The sequence below is a fragment of the Rhodamnia argentea genome, chromosome 11, assembly GCF_020921035.1.
Source record: "Rhodamnia argentea isolate NSW1041297 chromosome 11, ASM2092103v1, whole genome shotgun sequence".
Taxonomy (NCBI): domain Eukaryota; kingdom Viridiplantae; phylum Streptophyta; class Magnoliopsida; order Myrtales; family Myrtaceae; genus Rhodamnia; species Rhodamnia argentea.
The window spans coordinates 19,565,595-19,584,338 of NC_063160.1; the positions used below are offsets into that span (position 1 = coordinate 19,565,595).

At 39.1% G+C, this 18,744-nt stretch overlaps 2 protein-coding genes across 3 annotated transcripts; one reads left to right on the top strand and one right to left on the bottom strand.

The window, feature by feature from the left end:
* Nucleotides 1-9,018: 9,018 nt before the first annotated feature.
* Nucleotides 9,019-12,327, bottom strand: LOC115735768 (endo-1,4-beta-xylanase 5-like). The gene is made up of 7 exons (XM_030667161.2): nucleotides 12,252-12,327; nucleotides 11,831-11,877; nucleotides 11,510-11,729; nucleotides 11,166-11,329; nucleotides 10,889-10,987; nucleotides 9,967-10,743; nucleotides 9,019-9,840 (listed from the first exon to the last, which is right to left on the bottom strand). The coding sequence occupies exons 1-7, from the start codon at nucleotides 12,325-12,327 to the stop codon at nucleotides 9,481-9,483; spliced, it is 1,743 nt and encodes a 580-aa protein (XP_030523021.1). The 3' UTR covers nucleotides 9,019-9,480.
* Nucleotides 12,328-17,015: 4,688 nt separating this feature from the next.
* Nucleotides 17,016-18,632, top strand: LOC115735871. 2 transcript variants are annotated; one of them, XM_030667299.2, is made up of 2 exons: nucleotides 17,016-17,718; nucleotides 18,255-18,632. In XM_030667299.2, exons 1-2 carry the CDS (start codon nucleotides 17,221-17,223, stop codon nucleotides 18,423-18,425), a joined length of 669 nt encoding a protein of 222 aa, XP_030523159.1. In that variant the 5' UTR covers nucleotides 17,016-17,220; the 3' UTR covers nucleotides 18,426-18,632. The 2 variants fall into 2 exon arrangements, with proteins under 2 accessions (XP_030523159.1, XP_048128443.1); XM_048272486.1 differs by lacking the exon at nucleotides 18,255-18,632 and adding an exon at nucleotides 17,791-18,226 and having other exon boundaries at nucleotides 17,016-17,759.
* Nucleotides 18,633-18,744: the final 112 nt, after the last annotated feature.

Sequence of the window (18,744 nt, forward strand, 5' to 3'; positions counted from 1 at the left end):
TTAGCATGTTAAAAATGTGCATGGGATACAGTCAGAGCACACGCTTCAGCTGTATAGAAGAAGCTCTATTCTTTCTCAATGGCCACTCATACTCAACTGATCAGTGTTAGACTATTATTGGTACTATAACTTTTTGGGTGTGTGCGTGCGTGTGTGTGTCTGCGCAGAGCCTCCTGCAGAATGGAATAAATCTCAAGTTAGATCCGTAAGTACATGCACTTTGGGAAAACATTGCACATAAGCGTTTAAAGATAAAAAATCTCTGACCACACAAATTGACCATTACACGATAGAGATAGCTCTAATTCTTTGGGCATTTTAGATAGAGGAATGATTCTCCTTCCAGGTGCGAGAGGTCCCAATTTCGATTCTGGAATGCCCCATTCTCTTTTCTCTTCCTTCTTCTCATCTCATTCTGTAAACACATACTTCTGCCTTAACTCGGCAAGACCACTTGATGCAAGCAAAGAAACAAACCTTTGTGTCTTTGATAAATAACAAAGGAACATATTCACATACATAAACAGAAAACAAAGACCATAACAGCAACTGCTTGCAAGCTGATTCCTCTATGAATGTACTTGTTAATATCAATACGTAGTAGATGATAGGTGTCTGTGCAACTAATTTATCTCCAATTACCGTTATTTCTTGCCAAAACTTTCCCAGAAGAATATTTAACTTGTAGATTACATCTAAGAATTATGGGCTTGAATAAGGGCGCATCATTTAGGAACCTAGGCACGAATAACGTCTGACCATACAAGATCACTCCAACTGAACAGAAATGAGTCTCACCATCATGACATTTGTCTACTTGTATGGTTCTTGCTTTGGGTGTGAGAGGTCCTTAGAGTACGATTCTAGGAATGCCCCAGCCTTTTATACCATGACTTATTGGGTCAATACATACTTCTACACAATGCAGAATAGGATAACGGAACAAATGAATTAAAAACAAATGGAACATAGAGAAAGCATGCACGGACAAATGCTTGCAACCTCTACCTTTTCTTTTAAAGTAGTTCTTATTAGAAGCATTTAGTGGTACAGAACGCAAAATGATTCTGATCGACCACTAATTTACTCTTATTTTCTTGCTTGAACCCTCCTTGAAGGCATAACAAATAAGCTATAGATTGGATCCAGAGAAACACGGGCTTAGGAAGAGGGCATCAATGGGCAAGAATAAACAATAATCAAGCACGCTAACTACATCTTGACAGAATTAAGTCTCATAAACACATCATTTGGTCCAGTTGTATGATTCTCGCTTCGGATGCGAGAGGTCCAGAGTTCGATTTTCAGAATCCCCCATCTTCTTTTATTTATTTTGCCCAATGTGTAAGTTAGTGGGCTAAACATCATGAAGTAACCAGAAACTGAACATCCAGATTTATGGGGGCTACAAAAGTTCAACTATTTTTGGGAAAATGCTATCAAAAAATTTCAGCAAAGCTCAACTTCTAAGAATATACAATTGATCCACGGTTTAAGTTACTGGTAGATTATTGCACACACTGTAGTTCCTCAATGAATGATCGTACAAGATCTTGAAGAGATGTAAACTTTTAACTACGTCATACAGGCACTTAAAAATTGAGCATGCAAAAGTCAAGGAGATGCTTTCATATCATCAGCGACAAATCTGGGAATTTGTCTAGTGGCATGATTCTTGTTTTGGTGTGATATGTCATGCTGTTCTCTCAGAACGCCCCCATCTATGTTTATGCTACCCTTCAATGCATCAAGAGAATAGAAAAGGCTTATCACATTTCAGCATATGCAGATACTTTTCGGGCTAGGACCTGAAGTAATGATGAGAAAAGAAACCCACAGAAGAAATTTTTGTGCATGTAATTAAGTAGAATTGCCTCAAGAATTGAATATTCCTTGTTCTTGTACACTGTCAGCCAAAAGGAGCTGCACTTGAAAATTAGGGAAACATTGCAGCCTAAGGATTGAGAATGGTATGGTAACTAAGTAAGAGGAGGCTAATCAATTGACCATTTGGTCTAGCAGAATAACAGCTAACTCGGGCTGTGACATGTCCAAGTTCTATTCTGAGAATGTCATCTACTTTGAGTTCTCATCCCCTCAATACCATGAACACTCAATATTGACATGTAGGCAACTTAACAACCCCAGCTAAATTTCGATGGTTTCATAATGCTCAATGATCGATATATAGGAACAAAGGAACTATCTAGCATAGGTAGACGAACAGGTACCAGAAATAAATACCAAACAACAAGAAACTTCACCAGTATTCTCATGACCCTCGAAGTCAACAATCAAATCAACCATGTCTGATATCAACCATATCTGATATCACGTTTAGGAAAGTTCACATTGTAGAAAAGGCAGAACAACACACTAGCCTTCCATGAAATTTAGACAAAAAAGAATCGAACAAATTTCGCAACTGGACCGATGACACCAAATAAGTAAAGATAAACTCAACCAAGATAGCAATTCCCTGAACCACCCCTTACCAGATAACCCCAAGGCCTCGCTTCTTCGTTGCCGCCGTTGACCACCGAATGATGGAACCCCATGACTCCATTTCGGAATTGGAAATTGCTGATCGTAGAAGAAACAAAAATCCCAAGTAAATGCAACGAAACAAGAACTGCGGAAGAAAATTCCGCATTGAAGATCATAGAAGAATGCAACTCTTTACCTTCTCAACGGCCAAAACAACGCACCCATTTTCTTCTGACACTGCGCTCGCACACAAGAATGCATCAAAGAAACAGAACTAAAAAAATTAGGAACTTCAACATCAGCGCAAAAAGACAAGAGGAAACGTAAAAATGCGGAGCTCCTCAATTCGATTGTCCGTCCAACTTCAGCATCCGCATTTACAGGAATCAAAAGGAAAAACCCAATAGATAGTTGGGTTCCAAGAAAGCAGGAGAAAGAATTGAGCAAAGAAAGCGACAATTTTGCATGAATTTTAGGGTGTGGCACGACATTGCACAAGCATGGCTTCGTCGGAAATGGCCGTTTTTGCGCTTCTCTCTGTCTCTCTTCTTTCTTCTTCTTTGTCTGCAATGCGAATTATTGAATTTTGAGCGTGTGGACGGAGCGACTCGGATTCCCGCTAAAAATTAACGAAGAAACATCGATATCATCTTCCTTCGTATATAATATTTTCCATTCGAGGGTTTGGAACCGTCATCAAGAATGTCTTAACGGTTCCCGATCAATCCTAAAGGCCGACATTGATTCTTTTCTGACCTGCCGAAGACTCCGAGGGAATAAAGGCATGTATTTTACCTTAAACATCCTCTCTACATGAAAGGGTTGGTAGGATTATTAGCTCACGGAAGACAATAGAATAATTGCAACTATAACAGGTCAAATGGGTGGATCCGGTTAAAAATGACCTGACCCAATTTGATTCATTTAACTCGTTTGATCTATTGTCGTACAATACGACTCAACTCGACCCATATTATTAAAAGACTTTTATGTTTAACGCATTTTAGGAATATCCATACTCAATTTGAGGTGAGAACCTCGAGTGAGCGGATACGAGATCAAGTGAGGATAATATAAAATGAATACAGAGTCATAGAGGTGGTTTGGGTGTAAATTATAAACTCGTTTAACACCCTCCCATGTTATATTGGGATTTATTATTCTGAACACGTTATGACGAGATTAAGTATAACATGAATAACTAATACTCAATAACAAGAAAATCTTTTTAAATGAGTAAAACTTTGATCTCGTGAAAGTTATCCTCACCAACACATATATGAAACAAGCAACGTGCAAGATAAATTCATTCATACTCAAAACATGAGATCATTTGCATTGACCAAAGTATGGAATTAAACGTGTTTGGAATAAGTTATGCTCGCCAAAGCCACACATACCAATTCATCCTTCTTCCGACATAAGTTTTGTTTGGTATTGCTGTAATTTTGTCTCGGCAACACTCTTCTAAAACTAAGGTATAAATAAGGTATCCAATGGGTGAGTCGGGTCAGATTTGGATGGGATCGGTCCAACCCATATTAGCCCGCATAACTCTTTTTTATTCAAAAATGTTATTATTAAAAAATCTTTTAAATTCTTTTAAAAAATCTTTTTTATTTTATTTTGCTTTTCTTTTTTCTTTCATTTTTCTCCAAGCGATCGACGGGGGAGGGCAGTGGTGACTAGCAATCGGCGGGTGGCGTAACGGTTTTTATATATTTTAATTTTGTTAGACCAAAACAATAATTTTTTTCTTTTACTTATAAAAATAAAAAATATAAACTAATCAAGTTAAGCTTTTGATAATGAGGCCCATTTATAATTTGTGGAAGTTGCAAGCCACACCCATGGGTCGAAAATGAGTTTTATATATATATATATATATGACCCATCATATTTAGTTTCAACTTTTTTGAACTCATTTTTAGTATACCCTCTAAAAACTAACAACTTATATATAATCCATTTACATAAAATATAGGTCAAAAATGGGGTCATGACTCATATTGACAGCTCTAAATGTGAAGTGGTGCATAATTTTAAGTTGCAACACTTCAAAGATAGAGTGGAGTAGCTTCTTCACAGCTGAGAGGTGTCAAACGGGTGGATCGAGTTTGGGTTGAGTCGAATATCGTCCGATCCATATTAATCCATTTTTCCGTTTTGACTCATTTTAATACAGTATAAATTTAACGACTCATATCCAATTCATACCCGATCTGACTCCTATATTTAACCAAATCATAGATTTTTTTTTCGTAATGATATTGCTAAAACACTTGTACAAAATTGAATTTTTTTTAAATTTTTCCAGAAAAATTTAAACTTTTTATTTAAAATTTTATAAAAATATTTGTTTATAACCCACCAGCCCCCGGCTGCCTGCTGCCGCCGCATGCCACTGCCCACCGCCGCCGGAGGTGGACAGTCGAACGCGATGCGTGGCAGTGTGAGGGGGGCTGGCGATGGGCAATCCAGCGGCGATGATGATCACTCACGTGTTGCACAACAAGCAGGAGTTCCCGTTTGTGCGGGGGATGGAAGACCTGATGGTGCTGTCGCTAGGGACGGGCCAGCCCTTGGAGGTGAGCGACAAGTACGACCAGGTCAAGGCCTGGAAGGCCCGGGTCTGGGGCAGTCCCGTGGCCCGAATATCAGCGACGTGTCGGCGGACCTGGCCGACCACGCGGTGGCCATAGCATTCAGCCAGTGCAGGAGCGGCAGCAATTGCGTGCGGATTCAGGTACGTCGTCCTCCGCCATCCCCCTCGAGATTCTTTTCTTTTTTCTTTCTTTCCTTTTTTTCTTTTCACCGGGGGTTGGCGTTCATTCCGCGTCGTTAAGGGCTTTTGGCGGCGGGCGTATTGCTTCGGATGGGGGTTTCTTTTGCTGTTTCTGATGCACTAGACAGTGTTAGCCAGGCTGGTGTGGGGATGGTGATGCAGGGGGGACTTTTTGCCTTCTGCTTGCTTTGATTATTCACACTACTCACACGGCCGCAGTTGGATTTTGGAGCTGGAAGTGGCCAACCAGGCGATGGCAGGTGATGGTCGGCGGTAGCAGCGGGCGGTGGCGGGTGGCCGATTGCCAGCGGCGGCTTTTCAAAAATGATTTTTCATTTTTTAGTTTTATTCTTTTTCTTTCTTTTACTTATAAAAAAAATAAACAAATATAATTAAGGCTCATTTACAAGTCATGTTTGGGAAGCTGCAGGTCACAGGCCAAATATGAGTCGAAAATGGATTGAATTAAAATCCGTATTTGAATAGGCTTTTCAAGCCTAAACTCATATTTGACTCATTTTTTAATCGATTGGACCCGTCATATGTGACCAAAATAAATAAAAGTAGGTCAAAGACCCATATTGACACCTATATATAGTTACAAGCCCTTGCAGTTAGGAGGACTTCAACATAAATAACAAGAAAATTATAAAAAAAACATTTCTAAACTTATTGCATTTGTGCTAATTCAATCATAAATTTTTCAATTTGTCCAATTTAGTTCTAAACCTTTCAGTAGTGGCGATTTAGTCTTAAACCTTTTAATAATTTGCCAATTTAATCCATTTAACTAATTTTGCCGGAAATTGATGACATAGTGGTCTAGTCAACACTAGTCATTCTATTTGGCACAGTCGACATTGACATGCACAATTATTATATTTTTTTTGTTTTATCTTTTTTATGTTCATTTTTATTTTTGGACCTTGGGCCGGGAAAGGCCAGTGATCATCGCTTGCCATGGGTGAGACGATTCTCACTTACATTTAGCAAGGTTCGCAACGTACTCGCACTAGATCATGTATGGGTCGACTAAGGACCTTGCCTGCCCAAAATTGAAAAAAAAAAAGAAAAGGAGAAAAATAATAAAAAAAATTAGAATAATGAAAAAAATTGTATATATCAATGATTTTTGAGAAAAATTGATCAGATTGACTAAATTGATAAATCGTCAAAAGGTTTAGCACTAAATTGACAATTCGTCAAATGCTTAGTACTAAATTAGCACAATTAATAAGCTTATGACTAAATTGATAAATTATCAAAAAATTTAGTACAAAATTGACCATATTGAAAGGTTTATAATTGAATTGGCATAAATGCAAAATGCTTTAAAAGCATTTGGTAATTTCTTCAAAAGGTGGTGATGCTTCTTTTAACAAACAATACCCCGGATCAAACAAGCTCAAAAGTAAATCTCTCGACAATTCCACAATTATTAAGACCTCAAATTTTGGTAAGTCTAATTGACCTGAAGAAGAAATCTCCGATCACCCCCCTTCTCCCCTCCTCTTCTCTCTCTTTCACTCTACCCCCCAAACCCCGGCCGCCATTAATATTTTGGCTCCGACTAGCATGACAGTATGACAATACTATCATTATTTCTGACTCTACGATTTTCTAATTAATAAGCGTTTTATGCAAAATACGGGATGATGGTGTGTGAATTTACGGTTAGAAATAAGCGACGATCTTGTCAGACTGTCAAAAAAAATATTTTCCTAACATTTTTCGAGGGAGAGGGAGGGACCTCTCTCTCTCTCTCTCTCTCTCTCTCTCTCTCTCTCTCTCTCTCTCTCTCTCTCTCTCTCCTTTTTCTTAAGTTATTTTGATCTTCTTTTTCCTTTTTTCTTGCTTTCCTCCTATTTGAGAGCTTTACTCTTCCTATTTAGTCTAGATCCGAAAGTATTTTTCTCTCGGTTTTAAGAGATTTCTATCCCGATTTAGTTTAGATTTAAAATTTTCTGCGGGTATGTTTTTGGGATTTCGCTCTTCTCGACTTTCGTTGGTGAACAAGTTCGGTTTCGAGGGAGATTGGAGGAGGTTCGTGAAGGTTTCGCTCTACAAGTATCAAATCTATGCTTGTTCAATCTTTTTACTCTGCTTGGAAATGGTATTGAGGACAACAAACTTAGGAGTGCACCGACAAAAGGCAAAGTTGTAGCAATAGATGGAGTTCTCAATGTGTGTTTATTATTAATACGGATTCGGTGATTGACTACCGATTATGGTGTGAAAAAGTCATATATGTGCGTGTAACCCATAATCTTGTTTAGATAATTTCTCTTGTTATTTGGAGTTTATTTTGTTTTGAAGTTATCTGCGATGTATTTTAGTTTGTAGTTAAACTGAGATATTTGTCTTTTGTATCCGAGAAAGTGAATAAAATGAAATGTTATTTCTGAAAAAAAGAAAAAAAAGAGAGGCCCGAAGCCCACATTTTATATGTCTTCCATTTAAGCTCCGAGGAATCTTGAAAGTGGTTTTAAATGCAAAGATGCACACGCAAAGCAAAGGTGCTCCTCCGCTCGACACGACAGAGAAAGGAAACATCCTGGAAACAGCAGCACCACCAGCAGCCACATTTATCCTTCGTCTTCTCTGTGTCATAAGCAAGCGCGCGCGCACAACATCAATATTGCCCATCACGTCACAACGTTCTCACTTCCCCTTGCAGTAGGGAGCGTCTCTCGGTCGTCGTGTTGCGTGCATTATCACCTCTTCTGAAATCGCCATGGATATCGTCGGCTGAAGCTCTACGCTTGCTACGTACGAGCATTCTCATTCTTGAAGCGAGCCCCCTGCATAACTGGTTGTTCATTTTGACTCTTCTTCTCTTCTTTCTCCATCTCTCTCTCTCTCTCTCTCTCTCTCTCTCGTTTTTGCATGTACTGTGCGTCCGCGGAGGCGCAAAGAGACGACAAGCGTGAAGGCGAAGAACACAGAGATAGAGAGAGAGAAAGAGATATGGGTATACTGGTGTCTATCTTCAATGGGGCTCGTCTGTTCGTGTCGACCCTGTGGGATCTTCAGGAAATGCGTTTCTCCAACATCTTCGACGACGTCAGCTTCGCCGCAGCTTCCATTATCATGGCGGCTGTCTCTTGCTTTCTAGCTGCCAGGCGACTCTGAAGAGAAGAAAGGTCCTGCTTTGCTCTGCTCTGCTCTGTTCTCTCTCTCGCCCTCACCACTGTATTAGATGTACTTCGAGGTAGAGGAAGATTCGTATATATCATTGTACAATTAACTTGCTAATGATAAAGTTGTTATTTCGAGGAGGAGATCCTCTAATCGGATGGAATGTGTCAAAGAACGCACCTTTCAAAGTAGTTATTAAGTAACCAATCCTCGTAATCAATACTAGTAAACCGAAAATCTCTTTATTAAAGTATGTTTTTCCTTTTGGCCGATGTGAAGGGATTTTAACTGTTGCCATTGGGGCACCTTCACATGCTAGTGCTTCACTTCATGTAGCTCTTTATTAAAGAGCAGACGGTAGTCGAAGTTTTCTGGGCCACCATCATTAATGGCTTAAAATGTGCATGCACACCATGTGTGCTTCACTTACTTTTCCATCGCCATGTTAGTTTTTTCTCAGTAATTTCTACCTCTTCATGTCAATTCGCACGATCAATTCAATGCCATGAAGCTCGCACCAGCGAGGGGAACAAAAGGGAAACATGAAAGAAAAAGATGGAAAAGCCATTATATTCGACACGGCGGTTCTCTTAGTGTCTCGAAGAAGACGAAAAACATCACAGTATCTTTTCGGAGCGCATGTCTTTGAAAGTTTCAAGTAAAGAAAGGCGATTTCTTTCGGCCGATAAGAACGAGCGATGTTGTGGATACAAAGATGGATTTACAAGATTGATCAGCCGATCGAGAAATTTGAAATGAGGGGGTTGTTTGACAAAAGGGTCAATCGTGTTTCACTTCGAAACTTAGTTCTGTGAGTCAAATTTTGTATATTTAGCTTTAACAATGGAGGATTTACAATGTTGTGCAAGTTTTTGCAGAGTGACAGAAAATATTCCCCATATTAGTTGGTCAGTTTCCTATCCGTTCCAACTTTTATACACCATTTATTTAGATATTTCATCGATTTCATTAAGCCGAAAAATAATTTCAACGTCGGCTTTGATCTCTAAAATTTCTCAATCAAATTTTCACTGCCGGAATTAATCAGATTACGCCAACCAAAGAAGCATCTAATCAGACACTCGAAGAATTAATTTCTGCTGAGAAGTCTCTGTTGGAGCCACCTCAAAGCCTTGAACAACATATGAATTGTTTGCCCCTGGCCGAGTGACTGTCACTTGGTAATCGCCATGAAAGAGCGAGGCCTCGAAGGCACCATCCGGACCAGTCGTGCCGGACAAGACCTGCCTGGCCCCGCCCCATTCCTTCAACAGCTTGTCGACCACGTCCCCGGTTGGCAAGTTGCGGAAGCTGTTGTCCGTCAGACACATCCGGTAACACCCCTGCGGATTCCAAGCGGTCCACAATACTATTCCGTTGATCTTTGGATGAGCGTGTGCCTCCCTCAACACCTGCTCCAAGTACATTGCCTTCTCAGACAATGCACCAGAAAAAAAATTGTCAAGATCACTATCCAATTATGACATGTGGGATCAAGTATAGTTTTCTCCCAACAGCGAAACTTTGGTGACGGCAAAAGATGTCAAATGCCTCACCTGATTTTGTCCACTTTGCACGTCGAGTTCGGTCAACCACATTGGCAGTCCCTTCGCTCCAAGGGTGTCAATGGCGGATCTCATGTAAGGGAGGTTGGGCACACTGAAATGAGACTCAAGTCCGACGCCCAAATTCCTGCCGCCCGAAGATTGAATGTTTCCTATCTTGTTGGCGTATGCGGAAGGTGAAGATGCCCCATCCCTGCTATCCTCTATCGTGTTATAATCATTCAAAAACATAGTCCTCGAGGGATCGATGAAGTTGGCCGTTTTATAAGCGTTAGCAGACGCTTGTGGCCCGAGCTTGCTCTCGAAGAAGGAGAAGTGCAGGTTCTCATTGACCACATCCCATCCAATGACCTGGCCCTTGTACCTCTTCATGACAGAGTTAATCCTTCTTGTGACGGCTGCGGAGAGCTGGCTCGCCGAGAGGGAATTGACCCATGAAGGCTGGTTCCTAGGGTCATCCCACAGCACGTTGTGGCCACGGACTGAGATACCATGCTGCTGCGCGAATTTGAGCAGTGCATCTGCTGCCGAGTAGTCCACGTGGCCTTGGGTCAGCTCATTGGCATACCACTTCATTTCGTTCTCGAAGGTCGTGACAGTGAATCTGGAAGTGAACCAATTTTGGTATGCAGTGTTTGTCAGGATGTTCTTGTTTATGGCGCTACCAAATGGGAAGCTCAGCTTCTTTTGCACAATAGAGAAGGTGGCATTAGCCAGAGGCTTGTCTTGCTTGTCCATTACATGGATTCTGACCTTTCTTTTATGTTTCTGCAAATCATCATCGAGCGACAAGACCGAATATCAGACTAGTTTGCAGTCACTATGGCCAGATAATTCTCCAGTCAGATTGAAATATTAAACCCTCAGATAAACCTTTCCATCCAAAGAGGAGTACTCGTAACTAAATTTGTACCTCCTCAATGCTTTGCTCCTGATGCGATCTCCACTCTTCTGTTGTGAACGGTTGTAGCGAGACGCTATCAACCCATATCTCGACTGAGGTGTTTTCGCTCTGAGAAATCAAGTAACTTTCAGTACCTCTAGAAATGAAAAAACGTTGAGGATCGGAGAGGTTTTCGCGAGTAATTGAGCAAATCGCATAAGAAACAACATCGATAGTGCATCCAATTAGGAATCAAACATAGCCTTTGAAGTAGCAAAAAGGGAGTGAACATAAAAGAGTCGGTCACCTCGAAGTAAAGCTCAGCTGGCCCCGATTCATCAACAGTGAGTCCACCCTTGATCATGGACCAGCAGTTCGGTTCAGCTATAATGGCACCAGCATGTTTGAACCCGCTAATCGTCTTAAAAACAGCACGTACTGGGATCTTCCCCTCGCTCACCTGCACCCACGCTGCATCAAGGTCGACTCCGAGACAGGTCAGCACAAAGGTCAAGTTTGCAACCGAAAAAAACCGTCGCACAAGGTTCAGTCATCAGACTTCGCTGAATCATGCTTATGCAGAAACATATTAACACGTTTCCACGAAATTTAATTTCCATGCAACCGAGACAGCCAAAGGAAAAGAGTTACCGGAAAAAGTGTAGAGTTTGTCCTTGTACAAATGAATCTTCTGGGAGACACTGTCATGCGAGTGATTCCTGCTACGAGCCACGATGAAATTATTTCCATTAGACACTCTGTGGTCCACTTTTGCATTCCCAAAGGTGGACCATGCTCTTAACCCATGATTCAGCTCTGGGTTCTTGATGATCCCTCCATTATACTGAGGCTTATGAGGGAAAGGCAAGCACTGAAAAAGAATCGATCGAAACAAAAACTCTCAGAATTGAGCTCGAGTCGGGAAGACCACTGCTATGATCACAACTGGGGGATGGAAATCAACAAGCTTGCCTCAACACTGGCTGTGTAATCATATTTCAAAGCATTGGCTCCAAATCCTGCAGAGAGGAAAGGAATATCTTGTCACTTCTTTGGTACAGAACAAATAGCAGTAATTGAGGGAAAATGTATTTTAGCTTCTAGCAGATTAACATAGAAGCCAATAGAATACCTCATGAATAAATAATATCAAGCAACATAGTAAAAAGTCTGTCTACAAGTGACCGGCCAAAATCGATTATCATTGATTTTGTGTTGACATCATGCCAATTACTTCACATGAGTAAGACTAAACGCTCAGTAAGCATATGCTGCATGATTTTTCGGACATACCCTTTGTCAGCATTCGGTACATTAGAGTAACAGAAAACATTTAAACAGTGAGAACCTATCGGTTTCCTCTGTTTTACCAGAAGAGGAAAGCAGAACAAACCTGACAAAATGGTTACACATATAATGAGCGCAAATGCTAGTCTGATCATGGCAGAGTCACAATGCCAAAATCCCATCCTCGCAAACCAACCACAGAGAGAGACAGAGCGATAGTCTCACAGAGTTTTAGTTAAAAAGGAACAGGGCATGAAAAAAAAAAAAAAAACAGAGGAGATATCTATTGGAAAGAGTTGGAGGAGTGTCACGACACAAGCTTGAAAGAGACCCTTTTGCTTATTATATATACATAACACTGAATGCAAACAGGGTTTTATCTGCACATCTGTAAGATCCCCAATCCAAAACAGAAAGGAAAAAAAAAGTTCCAAATAAGAAAAGAAAGCAGGATGAGATTTGACCATTTATGTTGAGTGAGCTGTGGAAAATCATGATCATGCATGCATTCGCCTTTTATGGGATTATGCATTTTGCATTCCTGAAAATGTTAATTTCTTGCTATTGATGGGAATTTCTTGCGTGGAGCTGGCTTTCTGGAATTCCGGATTTTCTTTATTTAGTTTCGATGAAAACTGTGGTTTCCTGTTTGAGGGGGCACTCAAAGGGCAACTTTGCCTGAAAGAAAGGCAATGCGACTGGGTCGCCTTTTGTGTTTTCTCCAGCTTCAACCTTTCTTTTGGACATTTATATTCAGAATACAATCTTGGTTTACCATATTAGCCTGATCCGTCAATTGGGAAAGCTGTCTATGAGGATGTTTTGCCCATAATTTATCGTTATTCTTTACTAGGAGATATATCAAATTAAGGATTTGAAGTGAGTTTATTGTCTCCAAAGACGGTTGTCGCGAATAACACCATAAGGTGACAAATTTAGTCGCAAATAAAGCCTCGAGCTCATCGTCCGACCAAATCTTTGTAGGCCCATGAGATGCACAAGCTCACCGGCCGGCGAGGATTTGGCTAGGCGATGAGCTCGAGGCCGCATTTGAGACTAAGGCTCTGTTTGTTTCGAGAAGAATGAATGGTTTGGAAAATGTTTTCCTAAAAACGGTCGGTTATATTATTTGAAATAATTAGCCAATGAAAAAAATTATCATTATCGTCGACAATTTATTTCTAACTATTTCCATTGAAAATGAGATATTTTTGGTACATTAAGGTTGTGTTTGGTAGTTGGAATAAAATTTAAGATATGATCAATTTTATCCTATCATGAGGGATATAGCGAGATATATGAGGGATATATCATGTATAAAATTATCTCATAGGAGAGGTGGGATAAAGGTGGATAGGGTTTCAAAAAACCCTAATGCATAAGTTATTTTTTTCGAATAACAATTTTCTCAAACTAATAAAATTAAAATAATATTAGAATATAAACAATATTTGATTTCTACTATAAAAAATTCAAAATGATGAAAAAATAAAGATAATTTCATTATTATTTATTCCCATTTTTATTTATGTATTCGAATTTATTTCTATCTTATAATATAAATTCTGTATATATATAATTTTTTGTATTAATTTCATATTTTAAGTATTTTAGGAATTTAGGAATATTAGTATAATTTACTATTTAGTAAAATATTATTAGAGAATGATGGAAGGGAAAAAATAAATAAAAAAAAGAGAAGGAAAAATAATAATAAAAAATTGGCAATAAAAATAGAGTAGGCAAGAGTTTCGGAAAGGATTCTTATCATTTTTGTTTGTGCAACTTTTATGTTCATTTACACTAATATGTCATTCATACAAAACAATAGACAAAATATGATGTGAAAATATCCGGATTTATTATTGTCAATCACCAAACAATGGATAGTATATAGCAAAATCTCTAGATTTTATATCCTATACTATTCGGTCATATCCTGTCTAGAAATTCCGACAACCAAACGTAGCATAATTGTTGTAAGTGATATAAGCTGTCATTTTTAATATATTTTTTTTCAAATCAATCATTTTTTGGAAACTAACGGATTCTAAAGTTGGCCACTTCGATCTTTTATTTGAAACCAGAACCCACTCCTTAGTGCCGTTCAAACTGCCCCATTAATTACCTCACATCCATAATTTTCTTATCTTACAAATTCAGAAGGTAGCAAAAATAAATTCGCTTACTAATACTCTACAGATATACATCCCTTATGATATATTTACCTTTCTTGCATACCGATTTCGTTCTTCAAATAGTAAAATAGGGGTGGGGGCAATTTCTACCTATAGATACTAAGAACGCGTTTGATAAATGCATAAAATTTCAATTTCGGAACGACAAAATAACATAAATGCGTTTGGTACATCCTTAAAATTTTCCATTCCCAATTATTTTACAATTAATTATAAAAATGTCATCGACGGCGGTGACCGGCGGCGATGGACTAGTGATTGTAAAGACAAGTATTAAGTCATATTAAGCTTATTTTTCTAAAATGACATTATTTATCCTTTTGTTCCCGGAACAAAAAAGCTACTTTTTTCACTTCTAATTTATATTTTCGGGAACAAAAAATCAATTAACATCCACAAACGGGTTTCCGTTCTTTTTCTGTTCCGGGGAACAAAAGAATAGAAAAATAGAGAATCAGAAACATTACCCAACAAGCCCCGAATTCATCTCATTTTCACTAGATAGATAATATTGCTCTCAATAATTTTTTTTATATTTGTACAATTTCCTTCAATTAAGTTACTATCCATTTATGGCTTTCTCTCAAATTTGTACTTATTATTGTATAGACAATAAAAATTGGCTTCTTATTCGACATTGCTCTCATCACTACTAACACTTCTTTTGTTCTTCAGCCTCTAAAGTTTAACTTTTATGGTGAATTTGTTATCCGATTAGTTTCTGAAAATACGAAGTCTTTTCATAGATCAAAGGATCGGTGTTTTTTCCTTCCTGGTACGCTTTTATAGATTGCATGTAAGAGTTAAAAGACTAACAAAAAAATACACTAAAAACAACAACATTAAACATCTATGCACATTGAGACACCTTGACATTTTTTCCGCAAAATGAATATTAATTTTTCTCAATCCAAAACGAATAAAATTTAACCGTCATTTAAACTTTTTATTTTATGAAAAGTTTTTATTTAATTAATTTATCTTTTATATTCACGCATTTTGTTGTGACAAATCTTTCAAGATCTTTTTTTATTTAATCGGGTCATCCATTATGCGCATGTGAAAAATAATTCATAAGAAAGAGTCCGGCGGTGGTATGTATAATAAAACTTAAAACTAATAAATATTTGATTGTGTTAGAAAGATGTTGATGTCCATAATTTGCTCGGCTATGTGGAAAAAACTAGTTTTTTTGGGAAATTCTCTCATCAAGGAGGCTAATTAACATGCAACTGTAAACCTCATTAAGAAAAATAGCGCTTTTAATATGATGAAAATACGCTATATATAAAAATAGACACGTGATATTCTTAATTATGACAACGGGGAAATCCGAGCAAATTTAGCGTCCCTCTACTTTAAATTTTAGCTGGGCAATTAAGGGCATTTTCGTCTCTTTCTTCTAAATGAGGTGAATTTACTCGTACATGGAGTTGAAATAGCCCGACCGATTAACATATAAGAACTTTAGATCATTTATGCAGAGTAAGCCGTGGAAAATCCTGGTCTTGTGTGCGTTTGTATTTGAATTTCCTGATCATTTCAAGTTCTTGCTATTAATGGAAAGTTCTTGGGCGGAGCTGGTTTTGGAATTGCAAATTTTCTTGAGTTAACATCAGTGGAAGCTGTGCCCTAAATTTCAGAAGCCTAGCATGTGCACGTGATGATACGATGACGTTTTGCCCTCCTTTACTGAGTAAATTTTCGATTAAAAGGTTTGAAATAAGACCCTTTTTTCATGGGGAAAATTATCCAAAAAATTGCTACATATTAATTCTACTGCCCCATTAATTACCTGCATACATAATTTTCTTACTTTTTGGAACAAATTCTAAAGATAGAAAAAATTAATTCGCTTTACTCGTATGATAATGAGGTATGTTCTTGATGATGTTTATTTTTCAAAGCGGAAGCAATTTTGCATGAATAATAACATATTATAGTGATATATTTCTTTTGCTTGCATACTTATTTCGTTCCTTGAATGGAAATAGGGAAAATTGTTAAAAAAATTCCTAAACTTTTTGCACTTTTGCCAATTCGGTCATGAACCTTTTAAATTTGCCGATTCAATCCCAAATTCTTTTTTTTTTATGCTAATTCGGTCATAAACCTCTCGCATTTGTGTCCATTCAATCCATCCAGTCAACTTTAGCCAGTTAGCATTGACGTGGATATCGGTCGATGATGACATGGACGCCAAGAGAAATTTATTCGAGCAATATATTTATGTCTCTTGCATACGTGTTTCGTTCTTCGAACAATAATATGACATAAAGAATATAATTCATGAGAAAAATAAGTGCTTTGACGTGGGTCCTTTTTATCGGAATTATACAAAATATTCTTTTGGAAAAAAAAAAATCATGAAAGAAATTTAAAATATATATAAAATGAGGAGGCGGATGTTGTCACCAACTTTCCTTCAGCGCTGTTGGCTCCGAGACCTGTCTCTCGGAACCCAGGTCTGGAGTTCGAAAGTTGGTAGAGAGAGAGAAGAGAGAGAGAGATTCTAAATGTGAGGTATTTCAAAATACCTCTGTTTTGCTCAGTTCTTCCGGATCAAGAAATTTTCTTCTTCTTATTTTACCTTCATTTTGTGACAAGATCTTCGAGTTCAAGAAAATTTCTGCAGCACAGAGAAGAGGGGAGTTAACGATGCTGCGTTTCTCTTCCTTTTCGTCTGGATACGATATGGTGAGGCTCGACCCAGTGGATCCTTGATTTGCCACGTGCCCATCATCTCTAACTCAGTAGAAAGCATCGTCATTGTTAACGTTCTTCAATCTTATCCGGCTTTCTCTTGTGTTCCTCTTAGTAAGCCCTGCATCAGCACCAGATTTGTTTCTTGGAAGACCAGAGTCAAGATTCCTGCAAATGTATACCTCTCTGATACCCATCTCCAATTTCCCCTTGAACATCCAAAGAAGTCACTCCAGAGCCCGAATTTCCACTCCATCGATCGCACTAATCTCCCAACTAAGAGCCGCCGAACTTCAAGAACCGCCCAAGAACCCCAAAGCAGAGGCCACGAACAATGACTTCCCAACCATGGCCGACATAATCAGCGCCTCGACGGCGCAGAACCTTGACATTGAACTGAAAACGCTGGGGCCCTTTTTCAGAATCACGGCCAGGAGCTTGGACGCCCAAGGAGAGCTCGGGAGGGCCGAAGGTCTGATCAGGGTCTGGACAGGAGGGAAGATTCTGCACCTGGATTCGATCAGGTTGAGGAGGGAGACGCTGGGGATGGAGAGATCCATATTTGGTATAGGGCTGTTCATTGGAGCTGTGGCGATAAGGCATGGGTACGAGTGTGGTTGCAGGAGGGCCGAATTGCTGGCCATCAATGACTCGGATCTTTACCATTCCAAGGTTCCTTTCGTTTCTCTCTTTCTGGTTCACGTTCTTGATGAGTTTGGTACCAAGTTTTGACCTTTTTCCAAGGTTCCTTCATATTCGTCCCTTGGTGAATCATAGTACTGCCCTATGAAAGTCCCATGAAGTTTCGACGGATATGAATTACCCTCCACCTCTGTCTCTCTCTCGCCCCGAATTGAATTTGTGAACGTGGTTAACTGATAATGCTCTTACCCATTTCTTAAGAATGGCTGAATTTCATGGAAAGGTGAAAAAAAGCCCATACTCTAACCTGCATCCCAAGTTATCTTAAGGAAGACACGGGTTTTTATCAAATAGAGAATTCCATCTATGTGATGAACAACGCCCACATAATAACTATGCCATTGTTCAAAGTCACGGAGCATTGGCATTCTCATTCCAGTGAAAAGTGAGTCATGGTTTGCCCAATTTTTTTTCCCAATGAATCAATATTACCCGAAAATTCACGGCCAAAGGCTTGCATATCTTTGATTTTGGTCAAGTTTCTGAAATTTTCTTCTGTGCTAAAGCTGGTTAGGTTTTACACGAGAATTGGGTTCAAGGCAGTGCACGAGGTGACGGGATCAATACTGGGTGACATTGCTCACATGTTGGTATGGGGGGGCGTCGGGACCAGGATGAATGCCAACATTGAGGACCTTCTAATCAAGTGGTGCACCCGTTTCAAGTCCCAGAAATGATTCTTCCTTCAACTTCTCTGCCTCTGCGATTTCACCGAAGCAAACCGAAGATCAATGCTCAACTAATGTAAAAGAAGTAAAATCTGTGAAGCTGAAGCAAATTTCTGATTCATCTGTCCGAAACTGTACAGGGGTACGGGGTTTTTTTTGTTCTCTGCAGTTAGCTTCGCGTTTCTTTCGTGAATAAGTCACTCTTTACGAGCCTAGGACAAGGAAGGACAGATTGCCGGCATCATTTCCAAGTCCCCTGTATGTCAATCTTACTTGATCTGGAAGACCAAAATGTGTGCGGGTGAATCTGCCCACTTTAACTGCTTCC